Source organism: Sporisorium graminicola, chromosome SGRAM_3 (genome assembly GCF_005498985.1).
Source record: "Sporisorium graminicola strain CBS 10092 chromosome SGRAM_3, whole genome shotgun sequence".
NCBI lineage: Eukaryota > Fungi > Basidiomycota > Ustilaginomycetes > Ustilaginales > Ustilaginaceae > Sporisorium > Sporisorium graminicola.
In genome coordinates, this window is record NC_043733.1 from 268415 (window position 1) to 293563 (window position 25149).

A 25149-nucleotide genomic window follows, 5' to 3' on the forward strand; every position below is an offset into this window, starting at 1 on the left:
GCTGAATCGGAACGGAGACCGGTGGCGCTCTGTGGACTGTAGTTGAGGCTTTGCCGCAGCTGCGTGTGCGACGAAGCCTGAGATGAACCCAGTTACGTTGATGTCAGCGTCGGCCGTTGAAGAATGATGGCCGAATTTACTGTCAATCGCCTTGTTCTAGAGTCGTTTGCGTCTTGCGGGGGTATGTATGAAGGATGCACATCGGTACGCTCGATTCTCTGCTCTCCAAGGTTGGCCCACGACGTCGCCGAGCATCAGCTAGGAGATGCGGAAGCCGACGGTTGCGCTGCTGGATGGAAAGCTGTTATACAAGTTTAGGGGCGCTATCGAATGATCCGAGGTAGAGATGACCCGAACGTTCATCGTGTTTTGACGTTTTCCAGTGCCTCCAGCGACGTCACGCTGTTTCCGCGCACGACAACGGTTCCGCAGCGATCTCCGTCATGCCAAGCATTTGTGTTTCCTGCTTCAGGGCGCACCTGTTCGATGGCGTCGTCGACGACCAAATTGAGAAACATGTCGAAGCCGCGAAGGGTGCCTTGAATCTTGCGCCCGCCTTGGATGTTGACGGCGATGCGCTTATCAAGAAAGCGCTTGAGTTCTGGTTGCGATACTTTGGCCATCTTGAACGGAGTAAATGTGATGCCGAATGCTACTTCACCGTGCGTGGATGCTGAATCGAGATGGTGGAGAGAGTGTGACGCAAAGTCCAGGTGGACAAGAGGTGATTCTCAGGGTTCGCGCTCTTCTTCGAAGATCTCGGTCCCGATTCAAGAAACCGTCACGAAAATGCGAGACCGCTCCTTCTGTACGAACTGAGGCTCTAACAATGTATAATCATTTTTCGACACTGTCAAAGCTGGTTGACCATGGATGGCGGCATGCCGGTGGTTGCCCATCAAGGCTATTTCGAGCTTCTTCCTTTTGCCTCGCATTCATGCTCGTCCACCTCGGTCTAGAATTGACTGGTCGGTACGCTTTTAGGTCTGGGTAGTCGAGGGTGCCGCTGAGTTAGTGGCTAGTCTTTTCACCTTGTCTTTGCAACACATAGTGTGCGATCGCGGACCATGCGGCAACGATGAGAAGAAAACCACGCGGTCGCACTAGCGTGGGCCTCGGCACGTTAATGCTAGCGGGGCTGTGAAGCTTTTCGACTCAGCCGCCCCGACCACATGGTTAAGCTTGGCATTCGTGATGGCACCACATGCAGCATGAAATGCTGCTCGCTTTGCCCGCATCACTACCTGCTTTTGTGGGCGACCGCGTTGATCATGATCAAGGTACTGCCTGTAGGTTTCATGGACTTGCTCGTGTGCGGGGAGCGAGCACAGCCCCGTGCTCAGCAAAGCTTTCGCCCCTCTGCTGATAGCCAACGGGTAGCATTGTCTGTGCCTCAGTTCTAGTTTGCATGCAAATCAACTGCCGCTGCACACTGTGCTTTAGCGCATCAAACAGCGGGGGAATAGGGTTGTTGGAACGCAGTGCTGCGCACTTTCAAACAGAGACAGCTACGGCGACGTTCGTATCAGAAACACACATAAATGCAGAGCCTTTCGGTCCCGATTCTGATTCCACCCTTCCTGCCCTTCAACTCTCCCGACATGTCGTCGTCTCCCCCGCCCTCTCAGTATGAACTTACCGATCATGTGGATCTCGAGAAAGAGCCACTTATCCAGAAGCCGCACGATGCTGTTAGCATCGTGAATATCCCAACCAAAAGCGGCGCCTTCAACGAAGATCACCTTGAGCTTCGTGTTGGTCAGGAGCGCCAATTGCGCCGCAGCTCCAGAGGTACTCGCGTCCTATCGCGAGGTCTCAAAGGCATCGCCATCTTCCTCGTTGCCTTCTTGTCTGCCAACGGCTTCTGGGCTCTCTTCCGCCCTGACCTCTACGGTCACAATGGTCTTATTTCGTTGACTGGCTGGACTGAGGCTCACCACCACCGCCACCATCACCACCACCATGGTCCTCCAGGTCATGGCCCGCATGGCTTTCCTGGTTCGCCTCCTCCTGGTCCTCCGCCACATGGCCCACCTGGTCGCGGCCCTCCCGGTCATGACCATCCCTTCCCTCCTCCTCCGCCCCCTCACGGTCCTCCTAGTCATGATCATCCTTACCCTCCCCCTCCTCCGCCACCTCCTCACTGGCCTGGCGGTCCTCCACCGCCTCCGCCGCCTCCTGGTCCCCCTGGTCATGATCATCCACATCCTCCTCCGCCTCCTGGCCCACCTGGACGTGGTCCACCTGGTCGTGGTCCACCTGGTCGTGGTCCACCTGGTCGTGATCATCCCTTCCCACCTCCTCCTCCTGGACCACCTGGTCGTGGTCCGCCTGGTCACGACCACCCACACCCTCCACCGCCGCCGCCGCCTCCTCGCGGAGGCCCTGGCAAGGTGCACAATTGCTTCGACCTAGTGCCTGGCAAGACACTGGAAATTCAAATTCCGCTCAGATGGTTTGGCCAGGGTGTAGAGGTTGCCCCCTCCCTCGCCGGCTCGAGCGTCACCTTTGTGTGGGATGGCGAGGTCGGCCCACCCGCGCCTCCCCACCGTGGTCCTCGTCCTCCTGGACCGCCCCACCCGCCTCATCCTCCGCATGAGAGGGAGGTGCAGGAGGAAGTGGGGTCTGACGAAAAGGACACAGAGCGAAGCTCGGAAAAGCCCAAGAAGCCTAAGAAGGACCGCGGCAAAGTGCTGTTCAAGGTTGAGGTTCCCCCCGAGGCCGACTGGAAGGATGCCAACGTCTCGTCCCGCGAGCTCAAGCTGTGCTCGGTGCTCCGACCCGACGCCGTGGGCATCCACGTCTTCAACGCCAGCGGCATCCCTCCCAGCCATGCCCGCATCCAGCCCGGCTTCAAGCGCGTCGCACCGGGCTTCAACACCACCGTTTACCTCCCCAGCTACTACGCTCGTGCTCCCATCCGCACAGGCCACCTTCCCTGACTGACCGACTGAAACAGCGCAACCCTGACCTTTTCTGGCAAGCAATCTATCTCTCCTTGACCGAATCCTGTCTGAAGAGGAAGCCCGATCTGGTCTGTGTTCAGCAATTGTGAGTTGAGTGTGTCGCCCGAGCCAGCCCTTCAATCCTCCTTCGGTCCGTTGACACCTGTCAAGAAGCAAGCTCGTTGAAGTAGAAGTTTGTAATGAGATTCATATACGCACGGCGGTTTTAGGCCGTCACACAGATAGAGTGGTTGCTTGGTCTAGTGGTAGGATACCTCTTTCGGGTAAATCTTCGGGTAAGCTCGGGTGTTATTCACTCCGAAAATAGAGGTGGTCGTGGGTTCGAATCCCGCAGTGACCCTCATTTTTTGGGCCAGTTTTTGCCATATTGGCTGGCACCCACGACCGCGAAATTTGGAGGCGCAGGCCCTCCCACTCTTTGGAACAAGATCCATCGAGCTCGGATCTCTCGGAACGCTCGGGCATCTGTTCGAACACACATGGAACGGCAAACGACGACGCTCAGGCTGCGGGGAAAGGATGTCAGCGACAGCTTGCTCGATCCACTCGAAGAATAAAGCTTGTTGCCGGTACGCGTTCAGAGGATTGCATGACGTGTCACTATTGCACCCAACTCACAAGCCCAGCGTGGTTGCAGACAGACTCATCAGCGACGACGGTAAAGTTTTATAGCGTAACGAATCGATTACGTCAATGAAGTGCCTTCTCGTAGAAGGTCAGCGGTAAGAAGTACATTAGTGCGTTGCGAGCAGACGTTTTTTCCCCCCGCACTCGAAGCTGTGCTCAGTCCAAGTTGACAGGCTTCCTCTGGCGAGCGGACCTTCTGCACGAGCCCATCACCTCGAACCCATCGAGGTCCATCGACTCTGAGACAGGCGGGGTGGACGGCTGCGCGTCGGCTACACCCGCGTGAGCGTATTTGCTGCTAGACCTGCCCTTCTTCTTGGGCGGGGTCTTGGGAGGAGGCACGTGCTCGCGCTCAGCGGCGCTGTAACTGCTCCGTCGCGAACGCAGAGTGCGACCGCCTGGCGAGCTTTCGACACCCGCAGCGTCGACAGCGACGTCCGGTTTGGCTGCTTTAGCTCTGCCCGTGCTCTGCGCTTTCGACGTGATCTTCAGGGCGTCAGCGTCACCGTCGGCGGTGCTGCGAGCAGCACGCGTGCGCTTGGCAGGCGGCAAACGTGGATCGATCAGCTCCAACACGAGCTGCTCCTCGTGCGCATCTCCTGCAGGTGTCTGGCGGCCGCGCTTCTGCTCAGTCATCTTCGTAGCACGCTCAGCAGCAGCAGCGGCGGCGGCGGCAGCCTGGCGTGCTTTCTTCTTGCTGCTCCTGCGAGACGCCGACTTGGCTGGCTTGGGCGTCGCCACAGGTTGCTGCTTGTTGCGTTTCGTCGGTGATGGCGAAGGTGGCGGTGACACCGATGGCGATCGAGCGGCACTCGGGACAGAGGCTTCGAGAAGCGCCTCGGAGAGCTTCCTCTTGCTGCCCATTGCAATAGGAGTTCGAGCAGCCGGCGTAGGCGACACGTCCGCCTGCTGCGTCTGCGGCTGCTGCTGCGGCTGGAGCTGCGAAGGTGCAAGCCGAGCCATAAAGTCACTCTCGATGACCGAACGCGTTGCAAACGGAGCCACAACCTCTTGCCTCGGCTTGATGCGTTCCGCCTGCGGCGTCGAAGTGGCCGCGCGCAGTGCCCGCTCAAACGCCTCACTGGTGGTGCTCGTGGGCCGCTGCGGCTGTGTCGGTCGCTTGGCAGCATTGAGCGTTCCTTCGTACGACGTGTTGCGCTTGAAGCCAAAGTCGGGACGCCGCATCAAGCCGATTGTGCTGGCGAGAGGCTGCCCGTTGTTGCCGACTGTCTTCTTGCCGGTCGAACCTCCCGCGCCGTGGATGGCAGCAGACGAGCCGGGAGTCAAGAGCATTGGGAAGGGCGACGAAGACAACAGCGCAGGTCCCTTTTCGGACCTCGAGCCAGGACTGCGTTGCTGAGACAGCCTGGAAGCCACTTCCGACGCGACATGTCCCGCATGTGCCTTAGCCTGTGCGGCACTTCCCTGTGTCCGCTTCCACTCGTTGAGGAACGACCTGCTGAACTTCTCGAGATGTTCGACACATTCCGCCTGCGTCGAGCGGACTCCAAAGAACCGCCTCGCGTTGGTGTAGAGCAGCGTGAGGTCGTCCTCAAAGTCAGTGACCACCGCGTTGGCGGCCATGCGTCCTTCGAGATGCTGACTGCCGTACTTGCGAGATGCGAGGCTGTCGCGGATGGTGAACAGGTCGACGGGACGGGAACTGCGCGCCGAGAATTGTTCGAACTCAACACTCATTGGACGTTGGAAGGCCCAGTTGGCTTTGTGCGAGAGAAGCTGGGAGACAAGGTTGGAGAGGAAGCTGTAGATGCGGTTGAGTTCGCGGTCGTTGGCTTGGCTGACGACTGGCTTTGTCGCGGCAGGAGCAGCGGCAGGAGCAGGAGCAGAGACGGCAGCTGTCTCGATTTCCTTCGTTTGCGAAACAGACGCTGGTCGGGTATCTTCGTCAGGGGACATTGCGGCGTCGGACTGCTGATTGGCAGAGAGGATGGCAGTGGCTACCAGATCGTTAACGACGCTACCGTTGGAGGATTCTGCGTCGATGCGTGCTTGCTCCTTGTCCGAGTCAGACGATGCGATGTCGACGGCCTCGCCGAGCTCGGGCACGGGCATAGCCGACAAAGCATTCCTGAAGCGGGACGAGACATCGCGTGTTGGCGACGAGATGGGTGAGCTGGATGGTTCGTCGTTCGCCTGTGTGCACATACGATGGTCAACCGGGCGACTGCGCTCATTGGCGTGGAAAGGAGAGCTTGAGCGACTCCCGCTGGACGGAGGCGTGTCGAGGCCGCCATTGTCGACCGGCTTCTTTCGAGGAGGCGACTCGATGGTCATGGCGACGGATGCTGGTGCAAGCACGACTTCTGGTACAGCATCTGAGGAAGTTTCGATCTGATCGTCGTCAATCTCGACCGTCGACGCGTCGTCTTTGTTTTCAACAACGGCCGGCACGTCTTCCTGCATTGTTGCAGTAGCGATGGTGTCCTTGGCGGCGTCGACGAGTGGCAAAGTAGCGGCCAATTCCAGCGCAGCCTTTGCTGTCGCATCGGGATCCGTGTCGAGGACGACATCCTGGTCGGACTCCATCAGAATTGGAGCAGCTCCGAGAGCATCTGCCGAGTGTGATTCTTCGCGTTTGCGTTGTTGTTCGGCGAGGACGCGCTGTGCATGTGCCTTTCGAGCAGCAACACCCTCGCCAAACTGAGTGTTGGGATCGCGGTTAGCGATGGTGTTGGCACGCGTTGTCGAGGCAACATTGCCCTTGGACGACGGCGATCCTTGCAGCTGCGCCTTGAGCGTTTCTGCGGAGGATGCCGTTGAAGAAGACGAGAGGGGTACTTCGTCGGAAGTGGAAGCTGAGCTTTGTGGGGATGATGTTGAGGCGAACAAGTTGGCAGAAGTCGAGGCAGCAGATTGATCCCAGCGGACGCGGTTGGCAAGGTTGCGGCGAGGGGTTTCTGCAGACCAGCGGAAATGCAGCAGCTCGCGGTCACGGATGAAGTCGTAAGACTCTTCGAGGATGATGGCTCTCTCGTCAGAACCAAGGGTGATGTGAGGGACCTTCCCTGGCGGGACGGGAAAGAGCTGGACAGCTCTAGCCACGAGTTGATCGAGGGTGTCTGGAAGTGGAACGAAGAAGGTCTTTGAGGTGAGTGAAGGGCCCTTGAGCATCACAGCCTTTCGTGGTTGCGCTCGAATCATGGAGGACGAAGCGAGCGAGCACGAAGGTGCTTGTGCGTTGCTGAGCTCCACGGTCCGTGCCGTCGTGTCGGAGGAAGGATGCTTGCGATTGTCGAGACGGGTTGCAGTGATGAAGGTGTTCAGGTCAAGATCGTGGGGAACGGATGCCGAGTGGAAGAGGTTTGCTGTCCTTGACGCGAAGTTCTGATGGGGATGTGGGTATGGATGCCGAGTCTGATGGAACGAACAAGGAAAGCTGTCTAAGGGAATGGTATAGTGTATAAGTCTGGAGCCACGCTTGATAGGAGAGGGTGAGAGGATGGGTTGCGACCGTAGGAGCTGGACGTAGTTGGCTCGCTCAGCCTGCTTATGTTTCTCGAACAGACAGATACACAGGCAGAGGCATGCACGCACTCACTCTTTCGCCAACCATGCCTCTCACAACGCGGATTCGCGTAAAATGATTCAGTTTGTCCCTTTTTTTGGCATCAACGACACGCTTGGTTGCCCACTTTACGCGTTAGAGACGCGTTGATTTCTTCCAATCCACTGCTGCACCGTGCATCGGGATTCCAAATCTAACAGCAAAGTAAAATCCGAACCCTACACCAGGTTTACCGCGCCGCCCGCATCTTTGCGCGAGAGACACAGACCAGAGACTTGATGTTCGACGGCACGAACAAGGTAATGCCTCACACATATGGGTCGCAGGTCTTTGCTCAGAGGCTATCGCAGCCCCACTGCCTCATATACGTTTGCTGCCACTGGACAAATGTACCACTTTCCTTGTGATGCCAGACCAGAAGCGAGCAACAGACCAGGAGCACACAAGACAACGAGGCAGAATTGCGTTACCGAAAGGGAAGATACGATACAAAACATACAGCTGACAGATAACGACGGCCGCTGATACCGGAAAGGGTGCGATGACGGCTGGAAGGAATGTGCGAGCAAAGTCCTGTTCCTGCGCCTTGAAAGTCCCGTGAAGGGTGAGGTGCAAGAACACGAGAAGACCTGCTCTGCTGCGCCAGAAGGTGCGGATCTGGTTCGTCGAGATAGAGGAGCAAGAGGTAGGTGTTTTGGCCCCTTGTTCCCACAATACGAGAACGTCAATGAGTTAGAGAGAAGAAGAAAGGCGGTGGACCCGTCCACGACAATCTTTTCTTCTCACAGCAACAAAAGCTGGGAAAAATCCGAGACCCGACGAAGAGCAAATTTCCTCGTGATGTTCCACTGAATTTGCACAATTTACCACTGCAGAGTCGATCACCACCGCCAAAGCCGTCTTGAGGTTGCGCTTGGGACGTGGCAAGCAAGCTGCAGGAGAAAGCAGGCGGCGCGTGTTACTTCTCATTTGCATTTCCGCTTTCTCTTCGTCTCTTCGTCTCTTCATCTCCTCGAATATCTCTCTCTCTCTCTCTCTCTCTCTCTCGCATCCTCGACACTCCATCAGAACAGCATCACAACATGTCGAGCGCTTCTCCCTCGGTCACTGCTCCCATCTCGGGTCCCCGGTCGGCTCGCGTCGGTGAGCCACCCGCGCCGTCCGCATCGCTCGTCGCAAAGTACAGAGGCGCAACCGTCGAGGATCTTCAGGTGCCTCCTGCTATCTCGGTGCCGCGTTCCACCTCCATCGCATCTGCCCTGCGTGTCGCTCTCGACCATGACTACTCGCAATTGCCTCTGGTCAGCGACAAGAACCGCAAATTGCTCGGATATGTTCAGAAGGACCGCCTCGAAGAACAGCTCAAGAGCGGTAATAGCGACAAGTCGGTGGCTACGATCATGACCAAGTTTTCCAGCGGGGCATCTGCGGCTTCGCCTTCTGCTGGTGCAACGGCAGCTACTTACACGGTCATCACACCGGACACGGGTCTCGCCGAGCTCGAGGTGTTCTTGCAGTCCCATCCTTTTGCATTTATCACGGACCCGGGTAGGGCGTTTGTCCTTGGTGTAGCGACACAAGAGGATCTCTCCAAGTACGTCTCGAGGCGAGGGCTGGATGGTACGCGATCTGGAGCCGCCACACCGACACAAGCTACCACCTCCACCCCCGCTGCTGCCGGTGCGGTTTCTCAAGACAACGATGAGCCCATGCCGTCCACTTCTGTCGGCGTATCTGAGGGACAGGCGGCCGCATCTTCCTCATCAGCCGCCGCTGCTGCCGCAGTTGCCTCCTCCTCGTCATCGCAAGCTCCAGCGCTCTCGCGCCGAGAGGAAGAGGAATCTAGAAAAGACCGCACGCTCGCGGAGTTCATGCAGCTGCTCGACGGATACACACCTTTGATACCCGACCAGGTCACCGACTTTTACCTGGAAAAGGTCGGCTTCGAATGCCACGATGTACGACTCAAGAGACTCTTGTCTTTGGCGGCAGAGAAGTTTGTTAGTGACATCGCGGCGGACGCGTTCCAGTATGCCCGTATCCGTACTAACGCTGGTCCGGGAGGGCGTCCGCGTGGCCAGGTAGCAGCGGGTGGAGCGGGTGCGGGAGGCGCTGCGGCTGGCGGTGCTGCAGGTGCGGGTCTTCCTGCTGGTGCGAGGGATCGTTCAAGGACAGTGCTGACCATGGACGACCTGTCCGCTGCGTTGGGCGAGTACGGGATCAACGCTCGTCGCGCCGAGTACTTCCGCTAGTTTCTTATATATCATACCAGCGTTGACCACGATTGCAATGCTTTTCATTTCGACAACGTCGTGGTTTTGCTTGTGTTTTTGCGAGGGTTGTCGTAGTGATCTATCCAGCAGGTGCACCGTTTCTTTCGGAAGACCATCCAAGCACCCAGCTCTGAGCACCACGCTGCGCACGCTTTTTAGCCTTGGCTGCCCATCCGCCATCGCGATGAGCAGGCTGCACGCTCCATCCGCCAAACCAACCCCGCTTGACCACGTACATCTCGCCTGCCTTGGCACCACCTTCTTTGGGCTTTCCACCGCCTTTGCCACCAGCAGCGTCCTTCTTGCCGTCACCGCCGCTGCCTCCTTTTGCGGCTGCTTGAGTTGCGTTCTTGGAAGTTGACAGCAATTCGATCCGTGGCGAGGTCGGGTCGAGAACCAGATGGAATTGAGTAGAAAGGTGATCATGCGCCTCGGCGGGCGTGGGTGGTGGGTTGGTATACGAGGTGAGGTCGAGCGTGTAGATCAGCACCATTGCTAGTCTGTGCGATGGGAGAATGCTCATCGATCAGCGATTGCGTCTACGTGAAGGTGGTTGAAGCGTGAACTTACACAAGCGGAACCATTCCGAGCAGGTAGAAGAGCGTTGCGTCATCGGCTCCGTGTCGGATGCGCTTGGCGAGGTCTCCCAACTTTGCGTCCAGTGTTGCTTCGGACTTGGTCCATTGACCGTTGAGGTAGTTTTGCACCGCGGACCAGTCACGCACGCATTTCCAGGTGAAGTGCAGTTCCAGACAGGAAATGATCGCGACGACGTGGAATACGACACCTGTTGCTAAGCGGTAGCGCAAACACAGGCAAATAGTACTGTGCGGCCTTAGAGGGAAGCCGTCAGCATATGCAACCGAACGTTGAATCATGCCAGGTCGACACCTACAGTACGGTCAAAACGAACAGGACGACGAGCTCCAGCCCATCCGCCATCAGGGGCAAAAGTGTCAAGTCTCTTCCGAGCACGTTTGTGCTGCAGCCTTGAACGCCGCGGTCCGAAACAAAGGACACCAATTTGATCTGGTCCAGCCATGCGGTCAAGTCTGTCCATCAACAAAGAAAGACGGGCAAGTCAGCACACATACCAACTAGTGAAGCCGAGCTCGGACTTACAGGAAGCGAAATCACATGCAGCCACAACCCCCATGACGAGCGCAATCGCATTCGCCAGCCGAGCAACATAACTTGTATATTGGACCCACTTGCGTCCTCTCGGTGCAATCCGCTTCGCCAGTAGCCCGAACACCTGAAATATCGTCTCGCACAACAACATTGGCGAACAACTCACCAGTCCATTCGCGGCTACGAGCTCTGACAAGTTCGCCTGGGCCAATAGCGCGTCTAACGAAGAGGCATGCAGAGAGTGGGAGAGGTGAGCGCGCAGAGCGGACCAGGCGGTGAGGCAGAAGACGAAGCTGAGCGTCGGGGCAAAGACGATAAGGACGTCCAGAAGGTGTCTTCCTTGGTAGGTGCGCAGGAGGCCGACGATGAGAAAGACGAGCAGGACGAAGAACAGCACCATGCTTCTGAAGGAAAGAGGCCGGTGTGCAGAGAGGGTGGGCAGCAGTGGTCAGATGATGGGTGAAAGACTAGTGGAGTGGAACGAGCTGGTGTCTGTACTCACGCTGCAAGGTCGTCATCGCGAATGGTGATCCCTCCGACCAAAGCGGATGTCCAAGCGAGCGAAGACGCACACGGCGGGCTTACCGCGGGAGAGAACGTGTCGTACGCCAGCTTTAGATGCATCTTTGTTCTTGGTTCTGGCACGACGTGGGAGGAGGAGGAGGAGGAGGAGGTGGTGGTGGGAAAAGATCTTCTTGCACTGTCATCAAAGGAAGAGCAGCCGTCAGAGCGAGAAATGGTGCGCATCACAGGGAAAGGCGTCTTGCTTTGTGCGCAGATCACTCACAATCGGACACGATGAGGACAGTGGAAAAGCTCATTGAAATCGGCGTCGAAGTCGACACAAGCTTCAGCTTCATCTGGGTCTGCATGCTAGTAGGTAAATAAGATTCTCGTCCCCAACAGCGTCTCGAGGCGGGCACGACAGTTCATGCGTGCTTCTATACGAACGATCCATAGAGACTCGGAGCGGCATCGGCCTGTGAGCGCAGCAGAAATTCTCTGGAACTGAATTTGTTAGACCTGCAAGGGAATGACACGTGACTTGCACTTTCGCACGAATTGCTCGCTCTGTGACTCAAAAAAGGCAAAAGTGGAAAAGTGCTCTGCAATCAAGCTCTGGAAGAAAGCGCATGCGCAATCTGCATACCATTCATCCTACGACATCTCACTATCATCGAAGCTCTCCCGCATCACCACCACTACCGCACATCCAGCAGATCCAACACAGAGGCCAACGCTGCACAGCACTCAGCTCTTTGAAGTCACAGCGGCGCTTCCGACTCAGGCCAGACACGCAACGCACTAGAATCATCCGCCCACAATCCAATTCCCATTTTAGCGGCAACAACGCAGAGATCGCAATGTCGGCACCACAAAAGCTCACGGGCGAGCCGACCGCAGAGGCAGTGCTCGCCGCCCTTGACGCAGCCCCCAGCGGCAAGATCGCCGACACTCGTCTGATCGCACCGGAAGTCTCGACAGCGGCAGCAGACCAGCAGGCCGACCCAGTCAAGCAATCCGAGGCCAACGAGGCCGTGTTCAAGGAGCGTGCACGATGGCAGCTCGCGCTTTCCGATGTGCTCAAGTCGCTGCTCAGCAAAGAGATGGTGGTGATGGACAAGCTCGAAGAGACCACCTCTGCTCCACTTCCCGATGGCTTTGTCTTGTTGCAGAATGGCTCGCCAGAGATTCGTCTCGTCAAGGCGCTTCCTGACCAGGAGGGCGTCGGCAAGTCGATGGACGAACTCAAGCAGCTGTTGGGTGCTGACACGCTCAAAAATGGCCAGAGCAACGCTTTCCGCAACAAGTGGGCCAAGAAGCTTCCCGACGGCACCTTTGGCAGGACCGAGGCAACACTGGGCAAGTCGGACGCTGAGCTGCGCGACGAGATTCAGGAGCAGATCGCCGAGGTGCTCAAGACAGGCACTCTCGCCGCAGAAAGCGCTGCGGCTGCCGACAAGAAGCTCGCCGAGCTGCGTAAGCGCAAGCTGGTAGCAACGCGCAAGTTGGTTTATTTCTCCATCGCAAAGGGTTCCCAGTTCTCGCTCACCGTACAGAAGCTCGAAACGGACCTCACCTTTGACATGCTTCAATCCGGTTCGTGGAAGCAGGCGCCTTTCAAGAAGTATAACTTCAACGCCGAAGGTGCTGTTCCCACATCGGGAGCGTTGCATCCCCTGTTGAAGGTGAGGGAAGAGTTCCGCAACATCTTCTTCGAGATGGGTTTCACCGAGATGGCCACCGACCGATTCGTCGAGTCATCCTTCTGGTGTTTCGACTCGCTGTTCGTGCCGCAGCAGCACCCGGCGAGAGACGTGCAGGACACGTTCTTCATCAAGGACCCGCCGTACGCCAAGCACATTCCAGAGGACTACCTCAAGCGCGTCACACAAGTTCACCAGGAGGGAGGATTCGGCTCCGTTGGCTACCGATACCCCTTTGACCGCCAAGTCACCGAGAAGCTCGTGCTCCGAACCCACACCACCGCTGTCTCGTCTGCGATGCTCTACAAGCTCGCCAACCAACCGGGCGGCTTCAAGCCCGCAAAGCTCTTCTCCATCGACCGCGTCTTCCGCAACGAAGCCGTGGATGCGACCCACTTGGCCGAGTTCCACCAGGTTGAGGGTGTGGTCGCCGACTACAACATCACCCTCGGAGACTTGATCGGCTTCATGGAGGTCTTCTTCAAGAAGATGGGCGTCACAAACCTGCGCTTCAAGCCGGCTTACAACCCGTACACCGAGCCGTCGCTTGAGATCTTCTCGTACCACCAGGGCCTCAAGAAGTGGGTCGAGGTCGGAAACTCGGGCATGTTCCGCCCAGAGATGTTGAGACCCATGGGCCTGCCAGAGGGCGTTAATGTGCTTGGCTGGGGTCTCAGCTTGGAACGCCCGACCATGATCCGGTACGCTGTGAAGGACATCCGCGAGTTGGTCGGTCACAAGGTTCCCATCTCGTCGGTCGAGAATGCTCCCGCGACGAGGTTCTAGAGTCGTCTGTCCCCGGTGCCAGCTACGACGTGCGGTCAATGTCGAAAACACATTTTCATTACCACAGAGAAACGAGTGCGTAGTGATCACTCCATTGAGTTCTTTGAAGTTAATACCGACCTTTGGATCGATGAAACTAGCCGGCGCTGCAGCGGCAGGCAATGCTTTTAGATGAGGGTGGCGAGGTTCTGGATACCCTGTTCTTCGAGACGCATACCCTTCCATTCGTCCATGGGTTTGGCGCCAAGAACCTTGGTGTAGAACGCGATCGACGGCCTAAGACACAGAAACGCAAACCAGGACCTTTGTCAGCTGTCGTCGATTCGAGCCGTGATGGAGAAAGGGGGGCACTTACGCGTTCCAGGTGAGGACGGACCAGTCCATTCGGGCGCATTCCTTTTGCTGAGCCACCTGACCGAGCGCCTTGAACAGGAGCTTGCCAACGCCCTTGTTGCGCAAGGTCGGGATCACGTACAGATCCTCCAGGTACAGCGACGGCTTGGAGGTCCAGGTCGAGAACGAGTAAAAGTACTGTGTGAGAGAGGCGCACAGGCCGTGGTCAGCTCCTGGACGACAACGACATGATTGCAAGCGGACAGTCGACTTACAAGTGCCATTCCTACTGGGGTAACCGAGGAGTTCTGGTGCTGTTCGGCGATCAAGACTTCTGCATATCCCTTGTTGAACACATTTTCCTCCAGCTGTATATCCATGCAAAGCGAAACGATCAGCGTCGAGGCACAACGCGAAGCTCATGTTGAGCTGAAACGGCGGCTTACGGTTTCGACGGTGGCCTTGACGGCATCCGGCTCCTTTTCGTACTCCGCGAGCTGCTTGATCTACAGAGTCAGAAGCAATAAAGTTGAAGGAAGCATAATTCGGTCAGCACATTGTCTCTAAGGTTGTAAATCCTGTTAACATCGTAGAACGGACGTACAAAGTCGAGGATAGCAGGGCAGTCGTCTTTGGTCCCCGTGCGAATCACAAATTGCTTGTCGGACGAAGCGACGAGAGGCGACATGGTTGGGAACAATGCAGATTAGGTCTATCTAGTGCAATGCGGGAGAATTTTTGGAAGAGTGCAAGGAAGCGAGCGTCTATGTGGTGGAGGAGGAATCATGGACTGCAAGAAGATCCATGGATCCTCTGTGCTTGCCCGCTCGCTTCCACCTTCTTGCCCCCCACCTCGACATGTTCCTCCGCGGCTATGTTGGACAGATTGCAATTTTCGGGACACGGATGTGAAGCTCCACCGTTCCAAAGATCCGCACGGGCATTTCGCGCTTCTTCCTGCTGATCTTCACCCGCTCTCTCTCTCTCTCTCTCGTCTTGCAACCTTGGTATCGACCAAAGCAACGCACACCGCTTTTTCAATCATGGGCGTCTCGAGCACCGCAAGGCTTCCCTCGCTGGGTGCCCAGTCGATACTCCCGCTCTTCAACCATCTGCAGCACACCTCGAACGCGAAGGTCGTCGCACGCTGGAGCATCACCATCCGCTCCTTTCGCGCCGTTCCTGTCCCTACCAACGCGTGGCCTCCCGCCAATCAGTACGACTCTTCGTTCTCACCAATACCATCTGACGACGCTTCTGCGAACACCTCTTCGAACCTGGGCTCTGCGTCGGGCTCATCTAATCAAGTCGGCTCGCTTAGCAATGCGGCGACCTCGAGCGCAGGAGCGCAGGGATCGTCGGCATCTGGCGCACCTCCACTGACCAAGCCGAGGACAATGTGGCAAGTGTGGCTGTCCGAACACCCTGGTGTGGTGTTTATCATCGTGGAAGACACGGGCAGGTCATCTCGTGCAAAAGTGTGGCGCGACTGGGAGGTGTCGACCAAGAAGTGGAAGAAGCAAAAACGACGGGAGATCCAAGCTAGGCGAGAGCAAGAGGCGCAAAAGGAGGCGGAAAAGGCGTTGAAGGAGTCTGAGGGTGCGGTGATGGCCGAGAGCGCAAAAGCCGAAACGGACGGGGGCAAGACCGGGTCTGCCGAGGAAGCTGCGGTCCAGGTCGACGAAAGCGAGAAGGACAAAGCAGAACCCATGGATGTGGACGCGGCCGCTCCGAGTTCGGTGGAAGGCACGGTTCTACCGAACACACAGTCTACCGCTGCTACGGGATCTACAAGCACGGATACTGGGGAGCAACAGGCAGAGATACGGCCGAATGCAGCCGACAGCATCGAACCAGAAACAATCGAGGCCACCGGACCCCGGCCCCAATTGCGTCTCCCTTCGCACACACGCTACACTGTTTCAGCACTCACATCTTCCATGTCTGCCATGCTTACCGGTCTCAACCTGCCTCCCCCGCACGGGGCTCCCGTCGGCACAGCAGGTCCTGGTGCCTGGGTGCCGCGCGGTGCTGCCGTATCCATCGAAGGCCTAGTGCTCGAGATCAACAGCCAAAGCCTCAACGCACTGTCCGGCATCTCTCCCGCTCTGGCGTCTGTTTCGACCACGGACGATGCGGCACTGCTTTCGAGGGCAAACGGCGGCAGCGGTTCGGGCGGTGCAGGCGTGGACTGGCGCGTTAGGGTGGGCAGCGTGATGGGCGGGGGCGGTCGTAGTGCGGGCGCGATTGTCGAAGCCGAGTTTCTGCCCGCCTCTACGCTGCTGCCTACGTCCAAGTTTATGCATGACTTTTTGCACTCGCTCTTCCCGCCTGGTCTTGTGCCCGTGCCGCCGCCTGCTGCGCCGATGCCTGCGCCCGGGTTGGCAAACATCAACGCGTTGCGCGGTACTGCAGCTCCGTCGAGAGCCGGCAGCGCAACTCCGCGCGGCAACCATGCCACTCCGGGGGCTGTGCCTGCAGTAAATGGCAATGCTGCTGCTGCTGCTGCTGCTGCGGGAGCGGCCACGAGCGGGTCTGCGTTCACCTACACGATCGGCGCGGGTGCTGGCACTGCAGCCGCACCTCCGAACCGCAACTTCAACATCCCGGTAGTTTCGGACCAGCTGTGGGAAGAAGTGGTGCCCCGGTCGGGCGAGAGCTGGCGCAAACGGATCGCGAAACGATCGCAGCAGATGCGGGTATCGGCACGCGCGGTGCGCCGGCAGCGCAAGAACGCGGCTGCAACTGCGGCCGCCGAGCAGAGCGAAAGCGTTGCCAGTCACGGCACGAAGGAGGCGAGTGCAGAAGGGGACGCGTACGCATGGCACACGTTCGGGTCAGACGACGAAGTGGGACCAGCCGCAACGACACGCACCAACCGCGATGAGGAGCACGACGACAGTGACGCACAGCTCTCTTCATCCGACTCGGAAGCCGAGGGGACGCTCATCTCTGGCACGAACGCAGTGCCGGGCGCCGGCGGGCTGACGGGCACAGCTGTGACGATGCAGCAAGTGGACGAGGACGAGGACGATGACGAGGACGACGACCGTCCCCTCGGTGCTCCCGTGTGGTTGTCGACCACCAAACGCGCTTCGTCTGGGTCCAACCTGACCAACGCGGCCACTGCCGCAGCAGCAGCGAATCCACCAGCAGCAGAGGTGAAGAAGGAAGACACGACGGTGCAGCTTCTTTTTCAAGGTCTTCGGTCGGACGATGCGCATGCAGAGAGCAGTGCGGAACAGGACGGCTGGTCTGGCATCGAGAGGGGCCGTCGCATTGCGTTCCAGTATGTGCAGATGCTGCGCGCTGAGGGTATCATTTGACTGCCAGCCGCGCCACGTGGGCGGTTCGGGCGAGTAGACCAGGCGCTGCACCGCGTCCCGTGTTGCTTCGTCGAAATGCTAACGTTACTTTGTCAGTTTGACCTCGAGCGCTCAGAATCTGTGTGTGAATGTCCCGCTGTCCCGCTGTCCCTTACTTGCAGACTCGGACACTGTGCCCCTTGTTCTGCGCACCGGCATCCGCAACCTGACACGAAGGCTCCGATCAGCCTCCCGACCGCAGCTCAGAACCGCAGCCGAAGTACTCATACTGTTGGCCATCGCTCACACCACACGCTCGAGAGAGAACTCTCGCATTGAACCAGCCAGGCAAAAAGCTAAAATTATCAGATCACCCCATCAGGTCCTTCTCAAACATGTTGACAATGAGCGGATCCATGCTCTGCAAAATGGGCGTGAAGCCGGGATAGTTCGCATGTGCATGCGAGAGCACGCTGCGCACATGCTCGTTGATCGCCACGGTCAAAGTCCCGTCCGCAACTGCCACCCTCTGGGCCCGTGCTGCACCAGGCGAGATATCCTGCAGCCAACCGCCATCGCCAGCTGCATCGTCGTCGTCGAAGAACGCATCAGCGAGCTCCATCGACGCAATCGGCGACGTCGGCCGCAGGTACTTGCCTGTGTCCAGCGGGCGCGACTCATTGATCTCGGCCAGCATCTCGGACCACAGTGCGATCATCTCCGGTGTGCACGCCACAACTTCTTGCACAGTGTCAGTTGGGCTCGAAGACGACTGCTGCTGTTGCTGTTGCTGTTGCTGTTCGAAATGCACGACTGCTGAGTCGAGGATGGAAGCAAGACCGAGAGCCGTGACTCGTCGCTTCCGCGTGGAAGCCATGTTCTCAAAGCGGGTGCAGATGAACTTGAGCAGAGGCTGCCAGACGGATGCCGGCGTGGGATACTTTTCGTGGGCCATCTCGTTCCAGGCGCTGGATACGAGACGGATGAACGAGTCCTGCGGGCAGTGGTAGGCGATGCGGCAGAGCAGCGCGACAAAGTGGGTGGCGATCAAGGTGGCATCCTCAAAATGGAGCAGTGATCCGACGAGAGCAGCCGCGAGTCGGGTAGATTGGAGCGCGCTGATCCACATCCCACGCACCTCGGTCCAATTGGGCAGCGCGACCAATGCCTGGACCAGCGTGTCGAGCGCCGAGATGGGTGCGAGCACCATGGGGTTGGAAGGATCTGCGATGATCTGTCCAAATGCGGTGAGCAGGTCGTTACCGTAGGTCTGAAGCATTTCGAGCGGGTTGAGCATCGAAATCTCCTCGATCACGCGACACATCTCGACGCAGTAGTCAGGCTGCACCACCAGGTCCTTGGCAAGATCGAGCAGCTCAAACAGCGGCTGCGTCATGGTTGGCGTCGAATGGAGTGCTCGGATCCAGAGCATCGAGATGGCATCCTTTGCGAGCAAATGCGACACCTTGGGATTGAGCGAATCGCGCACTATGGGCGAGACCATGTGGTGCACCTTTTGCATGAGAGCGCCGCTAGTTCCCGTCGCGGGAAGCATCTCGATAGCTCGCAACACCTTGGAGATAAACACAATGATCGAGGGACGAGCCTTGCAGTCGGGATCTTCTTGCTGCCAAAGCATGGGCACGAGGTCGACGAGCGCGTCTGCGTGAGGAGCGATACGGGGACCCATGCGCTCGATAAGAATGGAGAGGGCATCGGTACAGACCTTGATCGACTCCATCTCGTGGAGGTCTGAGGCAGCAGCCAGTGTTGCCAGGTTGCGCAGCGCCTTGGGGAGGAAAGGTTCGAAGCCATCTGCATCAAACTCAAGTGCGTCTGCAATGGCGGAGATGGATCGAGCTCCAGCAAGGCGCACAGCTACGTCCGTCTGCTCTGGGACATCCTCGAGCAATTCGACGAGAAGGGCATACACGTCGAGGCGTGATTCTCTCGGAACCTGCTCAGACCACTCCCACAGCAGCCACGCGATCCTGCGACGGATAACAACCCACATGGGCGAAGAGACACTACCAAGACGCGCTTCGGGGACGAGCTTGGTAGCAATAGCCTGACCCATCAGCACGTCCATGCTAGGTCGATCGTCGTCTTCCCCAGCCGGGCTGAGGTGATCACGGCATCGACCCACTGCTGCATAGATGGCATCACGCGCGAGGATATCGTCAAGGTTGTCGATGGATAGTTTCGAGCTCGACTCGAAGCGCTGCCACAAGTGCTGACCGACAAAGCCAACGGGCTTGGTGTGCTGCGCCAAGACCATGAGTGCGCGCTCTGCTGCGGGACGGATGTCGAGTTCGTAGTTTTCCTGCTCCTCGCCAACGGCCCATTCTTCCGGGTCGGCCTGCCACCTTTCGAGGTCGTCGGCATTGAGGCGCATGAGTCGACCTGCGAGAACGTCGGCAGCTTCTTGGGCGAAGTCACGAGTGAGGAAAAAACCGCCCTCGGCGCGATTACCTTTCCACTGTGCAAGCGAATACTTGAGGAGCACGAGAGCTTGCACGACGAAGCGTGGCGGGTAGTCGATGACGGCAGAGTGGTTTGCATATTCATCGCGCGGAACAGAGAGGCTCTCATCGGTGACGTCCTTGGCCTGGACCCAGTACCATGCGACCACTTCTGACCATCCTTGCCAGAAGGCGGCTTTTCCGTTGTCTTTCTGGACCAGCGAAAGGAAGAATTTGCCAAAGGAATAGAGATGCTTTGTGAGCGCGGTGACCAGAGATGCTGAAACGGAGGATGAGATGGAGGAAGCCTGCGAGCTACGTAGTAAGCGCAGGTAAGCAAGTCGGGTGTCTTTGAGGGTTTGCAGACAGTGGGGAGTGGAACGGAAAAAGGCCTGTGCCATGTTGGCCGAGCTTCCGCCCTGCGAGGTGCTGGACTGCGAGATCATGCCGATATCTGCGACGGCAAGGCGCGAAATAGCCTTGAGCAAGAGATGGCTTGTGCGCACCTGCTCGGCACGCAATGTGGTGTTGGACCATGCCGAAAGGGTAGCGAGGTCGTCCTGAGAACCGAGCGAAAAGACTTCTGAAAAGTATTGCTGAAAGATGGGGTGAAGTACGGGGAGCAGCTCGCGTGAGAGCTCGGTCATGCGCATCTTGCCGGCAAGGACGCGCACGGATTCGAGCTCCTTGAGCGTCTTTGAACAGACGTCAGCTGCACGCATGAGCACAGTCGTGTTGAGGAGACGCGCATTGGCGGTTTCAGGACTCTCGGGCTGGTCAAACTGCGGTGGTGGTCCAAGCGACGCGAGAGCTGCATGCGCTTGGACCATGGCTTGCTGGAGAGTGGTGAAGAGGTCTGGCCAGTCGCGAGGGTAGTCGAGACGTGCTACGCGAGAAATTGCGACGGAAGCTTGCAGTGCGATGGTTCGATTGGGTTCACGCAGACATTGGAACAAGGTGTTGCGTATCGCCTGCTTGGTCTCTGCTGGGATGGTGACGGTGACGCGAGCCATGACGCGACTCCGCCAAAACTTGTCGATGCCATTTTTGAATCGGATGATGGCCAGGATGCGGATCGAATCGCGCTGGTCTTGTATCGACGGTGTAGATGAGGATGGCAGGTGCAGCTCGGTGTCAAAGGCGATCTGGAGAAGAACAAGCCAAAAGTTGGGATCCTTCTCCCACTCTTCGAGCTGAGAATTTGCCCTGGAGAGCAGCGCTGGGTCAGAAGACGATGCAAGAGCAAGTACCTGCACGAGCGATGCTTTTGGGTCTGCCATGCTGTTCTTAATTGTCGAGAGGCGCGACGTGAAAGTGGTGTTGATGTAGGCCAAGACGCTGTGAAAGGCAGGGCTCAGTCGGTTCGACCCGGACCTGCGAAGCGACCGGGTAGTGCACGACACTTTCTTCGCCACAGAGGCCCTGTGACAGTTGTGGCGCTTGTGTGTAGACGAGGAGGCGACCGAAGATGAAGAGAAAAGATGAAGCTGGTCGGATGTTGCGATGAGAGGGAAAACAGCAAGAAAGCAAACTGACAACACAGGAACAGAACAACACTTTGCGACCTTCCTTTCAGAACACGCCTTTCTGAAATCACACATCCAACAAGTGAAAAAACCTCCACTCTCGGATGCTGCCGAAGTTGGGCGGAACAGACGATCAGGGTCCAGTGAAACCCTGGTTGCGTGCAAAGCCAGTGGATCTGACAGTGGCACAATAAAACAGCCTTGGCGGCAAGCCTTCGAGACAGCTCCGGATCGTCAGGATATATATCAACACAAGAGCACTGACGGTCAAGACCTCCGTTCTACATATACATTTGTCATTCCAAACCTCCTTTGCAATATAAGAGAGCAGTCATACAACGCCCGAGCGCTGGATCTTGCATCTAGTGTACAAAGAAAACATCCAGCCTCTTGGCGCCCTGATCCTTGGTGGTGAGCTTGTACTGCAGCTGCTCGTCAGCGCTGAGGCTGTCCCAAGCGCGGCGCTTCTGCTTGTTTCGTTGGATGTAGTACAGCTTGACCAGCCAGCAGAGGACGATGGAGAAGGCGGCGAGAGAGATAAGAGCCAGATTGCCCTTGCGGTAGTAAGGCTTGTCACCGTTGGTGTAGATTCGAGTCGAGAGGATCGAGCCGACTTGCACCGACATGTTGTACAGGCAGAGCGAGACGGCACGGTTGCGCACCGATTGCGAGTTCTGTGATACCCAGCCAATGAGGAACGGGTGACCTGAGACAGAGACAATACGCGATATCCGGAGGGAACAAAGTTGGTCAGCTCGTTGTTCAGATACGTGGCGAGTGTGTATGATAAGCACTTACAGTATGGGACTGAGGTGAGCGCGGTGATCAAGCCGTAACGAATCCAGTTGTAGTGGCTTGCCGAGCTCTCCTTGAGCAGGTACAGCGGTATCAGGAAAGCAAGGTTCCACACGTTGGACAGCGAGGCGAGAAAACTTCTCTCGTTGAGCTTCGACGAAAGCCATGCGTAGGGGATCGTGTTGAGAGCGAAGAAGAACTGCGAAGGAATAGCGAGCAAGTTGGACTTCAACGTGCTGTATCCCAGCTGCTTGAGGATGAGCGAGAGGTACGTCTGCGGAGGAGAGTAAGGGATGAAAACGATGACTGTCGACAACGTTGAAACAAGGGGAGGAAGACGAACGCCGCATGGTACAACGTCGTACAGAACGGGAGAAAATTGTCAGACATCAATGAAGAAGGGACCGACTAATGCACGGCGAATACTTACTACCAAGGAGATAGACGGGCCAGAGATCCTTCTCACCCAAAGCCTTGAAGACAGCAAGAGGAGTCAACCCCTCTCGGTTGTTCATGTCGCCCTTGGAGGGGTCGTCGCGAAGAACGCGGTTAACGAGGATTTTCTCCTCGCGTTCGTTGAACCAACCATTCTTGCCTCTCAAGAGTCCCTTGGTGTTTGTAGGCGCGGGAGCGAGCAAGTAGAACGAGAGAATGCCAATCACACCAGTAATAAGACCTTCGAAGCCGAATAGATAGCGCCAACCAGCAAGACCGTTAAGGCCACGAAGCTCGAGGAAACCAGCAGCAAGAAGCGTACCGATGATCTGGCTCAATCCCAGGACGGTATAGAACCAACTCAAGCGGGTGCTCAACTCCTTTCCAGTGTACCAGTACGAGAGATAAAGGATCTGGTCCGGTAAAAAGCCGCCTTGTGCCAGACCTTGCAGAGCGCGAGTGATGTAGAAGCCAGTCTTGTTGGACAGAGCTGCTTGAGAAGCCGAGATGATACTCCAAGAAACAATCTGAATCGGCACCCAGATGTCGGCACCTAGTTTCTTGGAGATGAGGCCGGAGGGCAGCTCTGCGGAGAGGAATGCAGCGAGGAAGACGACACCACCGTTGTTGAAGTCGTTTTGGTCCATGCCAAGATCTTTCAAGAAGTTGTCGGCGATGGCGCGGTTGATGTTTTTGCGAATGAGGTCAAGCGACATAAACATGACCCAACTCCAGGCGAGGACCCTGAAATCGACTTTGCGAACGACTGCCTGCTCTTCCTCGACAGTCCACTCGAAAGAAGGATCGAAGCGGTGCCTATTCTCGTACTTGGTTGAGTCGTAAAGCTTACGCCAATGGTCAGCAACTTTTTCGTCCTGGAAGACGTGTTTTCGGCTGAGAGGCGCGAAGCTATCGTCGGCTAGCGACTCGGTTTGGCTGTCACTCGCCGGCGTCCAGGAGACATCTTGATTAAGCTTCTTGTCTTCGTCGGTATAGCTTGAAGAGACCGAGCCGTGACGTTCAGTGGCCTCGACAATGTCAGTCGCAGCGATGGGGGCGCTGATGGTGACCGGTGGCGCATCCTTAGCAAGGCGCGGGAGAGCACTCATTGCTGCAACAGAAATGAGGGAAGGAAGAGGTGTAAGGGATGAGAGATGAAGAACGGCTCACCAAAGTCCATCCCAATGCTTTTAAACCTTTTTCGAGGGCAGTAAGACAAGAAGAAGATGCTGGACGCCCAGAAGGAGGCTACAGGAAGAGGGACGCCGAGATTGGAAGATTCTCGCTTAACGATATGTGACCGCACTAGTGCCTGACTAACTGCTGCGTGGCCGTTGTGCACGAGGTCAGGGCGGACACCGGACCGCGAAGATTGATCAGAAGGAGACTGTAACGGCAGGAAGATTCTTCAAGACAAGAGCCACACCAAGAGAAACCTTCTTAATGGGGCAACTGTGATAGGGCGGCGGAGAAGAAAATTGGTTCTTTCGCCATTCACAGTCACAGGCACGATCAAAACTGGAGACTTGCAAGGTACAGCTCTTCTAACGTATACTGTAGAACAGGTGCGGAACGGAGCTCGACTTACCACGCGATTGAGTTTGAAACGAGATGGTGGACTCGACAGCTGCTGTTGCGTGATGGGGCTGGACCAGGGCAAAGAGAGAGGGATCGCGCAAGGCAGTTGCGTGGCTCGTAGTAGCAGGTGCAGAGTGAGGGCGATAAATTAGCCGATCGTGATGGGGTGTGCCGAGAATACGGAGAGAGGATGAATGCCGGTGCCAAGGCTATCATCATCACGACAGTCCGACACCCCACAGGGAAAGGTGTCACCATCAAAGAACGGGAGCGACCCACCGAGAGGGCGGCCGGGCAAAAGCACTGGAAGAAATAGAAGTCCCCCTGTAGAAGCCATGCACACCTGAAATGGAATACACGGCTATCCACATCCCATGCCCCCAACTGAAGACGAACATTGGAACCTCTAACAATGATGCGAAGCAGCAAAAGAAGCAGCCGGCAAGGGGTGGGCACATGGCATAGAGGGTCGATATTCGCTATCTGACGTGCGAGGGCCAAATCTGACGTGCACCGCCCAACTTGGCCGTTTTTATGCGGAATGGCAAAAACATGAGTCGGATGTCGTGCTTTTTCTCTGAGTGCCCTTCCGAACTTCTCGGGTTGGCCGGCACTGCTACTGACATCCACCGCGACTGCAAGTACGACAACGCTGCGATACTCGACCCTAACCAGGTTCCAATACTGATACCGATCCTCGTCCCGATCCCACCATCACCAGTTGGGGTTGCTATCGCTCCCAGATCTCGATTGGGCTGCCTTCCTGCCATTCCCACCACGACGAATGCAGCTGTGATCATCGCTCGTTCAGTCAGATCATCTGCTCGCACTTTGCTCACACGTCCGCACTGTCAGAGACGTGCACAAACAGTGTATGCCTAGTCTACTGTGAATGCGACCGATTCAGCAGCCTTGTATAGGCCAGGAGCCCAGCAAAAGGTGTGGGGCAAGTCAAGAATTCTGACCTAAGCCTTAGTCAAACAAGCACGGCAAAGTCACAGTGTGAGCCAAACGCGGTCAAACAATTTAAAGAATGGAAGCCTCTCTAAGCAAGTTTTCTAGAACACTGCAGAGCGCAAGCAAAATAACGCATGAAGGAAGTCTCTGTGTGCGTGTGTGTGTCTCTCTCGCTGTCCGTGCATGCAAAATGCGGCAACGTGGAAGCGTTAGTGGAAGAGTTGGAAAGTCTCCCTTCTTGC

General features: G+C 57.0%; 10 protein-coding genes across 10 annotated transcripts; 4 read left to right on the plus strand and 6 right to left on the minus strand.

Moving 5' to 3' along the window:
* Positions 1 to 359: 359 nt before the first annotated feature.
* EX895_004322 (uncharacterized protein) lies at positions 360 to 623 on the minus strand (the record flags this gene model as incomplete). The annotated part of the gene is made up of 1 exon (XM_029884917.1): positions 360 to 623. The coding sequence occupies one exon, from the start codon at positions 621 to 623 to the stop codon at positions 360 to 362; it is 264 nt and encodes an 87-aa protein (XP_029738667.1).
* Positions 624 to 1541: 918 nt separating this feature from the next.
* EX895_004323 (uncharacterized protein) lies at positions 1542 to 2942 on the plus strand (the record flags this gene model as incomplete). Its single annotated transcript, XM_029884918.1, has 1 exon — positions 1542 to 2942. One exon carries the CDS (start codon positions 1542 to 1544, stop codon positions 2940 to 2942), a length of 1401 nt encoding a protein of 466 aa, XP_029738668.1.
* An 807-nt stretch (positions 2943 to 3749) lies between these two features.
* Positions 3750 to 6755, minus strand: EX895_004324 (uncharacterized protein; the record flags this gene model as incomplete). The annotated part of the gene is made up of 1 exon (XM_029884919.1): positions 3750 to 6755. The coding sequence occupies one exon, from the start codon at positions 6753 to 6755 to the stop codon at positions 3750 to 3752; it is 3006 nt and encodes a 1001-aa protein (XP_029738669.1).
* Positions 6756 to 8201: 1446 nt separating this feature from the next.
* EX895_004325 (uncharacterized protein) lies at positions 8202 to 9371 on the plus strand (the record flags this gene model as incomplete). The annotated part of the gene is made up of 1 exon (XM_029884920.1): positions 8202 to 9371. The coding sequence occupies one exon, from the start codon at positions 8202 to 8204 to the stop codon at positions 9369 to 9371; it is 1170 nt and encodes a 389-aa protein (XP_029738670.1).
* A 100-nt stretch (positions 9372 to 9471) lies between these two features.
* On the minus strand, positions 9472 to 11147 carry EX895_004326 (uncharacterized protein; the record flags this gene model as incomplete). Its single annotated transcript, XM_029884921.1, has 5 exons — positions 9472 to 9892; positions 9963 to 10217; positions 10288 to 10444; positions 10515 to 10927; positions 11026 to 11147. 5 exons carry the CDS (start codon positions 11145 to 11147, stop codon positions 9472 to 9474), a joined length of 1368 nt encoding a protein of 455 aa, XP_029738671.1.
* Positions 11148 to 11887: 740 nt separating this feature from the next.
* On the plus strand, positions 11888 to 13516 carry EX895_004327 (uncharacterized protein; the record flags this gene model as incomplete). Its single annotated transcript, XM_029884922.1, has 1 exon — positions 11888 to 13516. One exon carries the CDS (start codon positions 11888 to 11890, stop codon positions 13514 to 13516), a length of 1629 nt encoding a protein of 542 aa, XP_029738672.1.
* A 167-nt stretch (positions 13517 to 13683) lies between these two features.
* Positions 13684 to 14537, minus strand: EX895_004328 (uncharacterized protein; the record flags this gene model as incomplete). The annotated part of the gene is made up of 5 exons (XM_029884923.1): positions 13684 to 13792; positions 13872 to 14047; positions 14125 to 14217; positions 14296 to 14355; positions 14454 to 14537. The coding sequence occupies 5 exons, from the start codon at positions 14535 to 14537 to the stop codon at positions 13684 to 13686; spliced, it is 522 nt and encodes a 173-aa protein (XP_029738673.1).
* A 2005-nt stretch (positions 14538 to 16542) lies between these two features.
* Positions 16543 to 17175, plus strand: EX895_004329 (uncharacterized protein; the record flags this gene model as incomplete). The annotated part of the gene is made up of 1 exon (XM_029884924.1): positions 16543 to 17175. One exon carries the CDS (start codon positions 16543 to 16545, stop codon positions 17173 to 17175), a length of 633 nt encoding a protein of 210 aa, XP_029738674.1.
* Positions 17176 to 17524: 349 nt separating this feature from the next.
* Positions 17525 to 20896, minus strand: EX895_004330 (uncharacterized protein; the record flags this gene model as incomplete). The annotated part of the gene is made up of 1 exon (XM_029884925.1): positions 17525 to 20896. The coding sequence occupies one exon, from the start codon at positions 20894 to 20896 to the stop codon at positions 17525 to 17527; it is 3372 nt and encodes a 1123-aa protein (XP_029738675.1).
* Positions 20897 to 21504: 608 nt separating this feature from the next.
* Positions 21505 to 23481, minus strand: EX895_004331 (uncharacterized protein; the record flags this gene model as incomplete). Its single annotated transcript, XM_029884926.1, has 3 exons — positions 21505 to 21848; positions 21941 to 22243; positions 22368 to 23481. 3 exons carry the CDS (start codon positions 23479 to 23481, stop codon positions 21505 to 21507), a joined length of 1761 nt encoding a protein of 586 aa, XP_029738676.1.
* Between the last annotated feature and the right edge of the window lie 1668 nt (positions 23482 to 25149).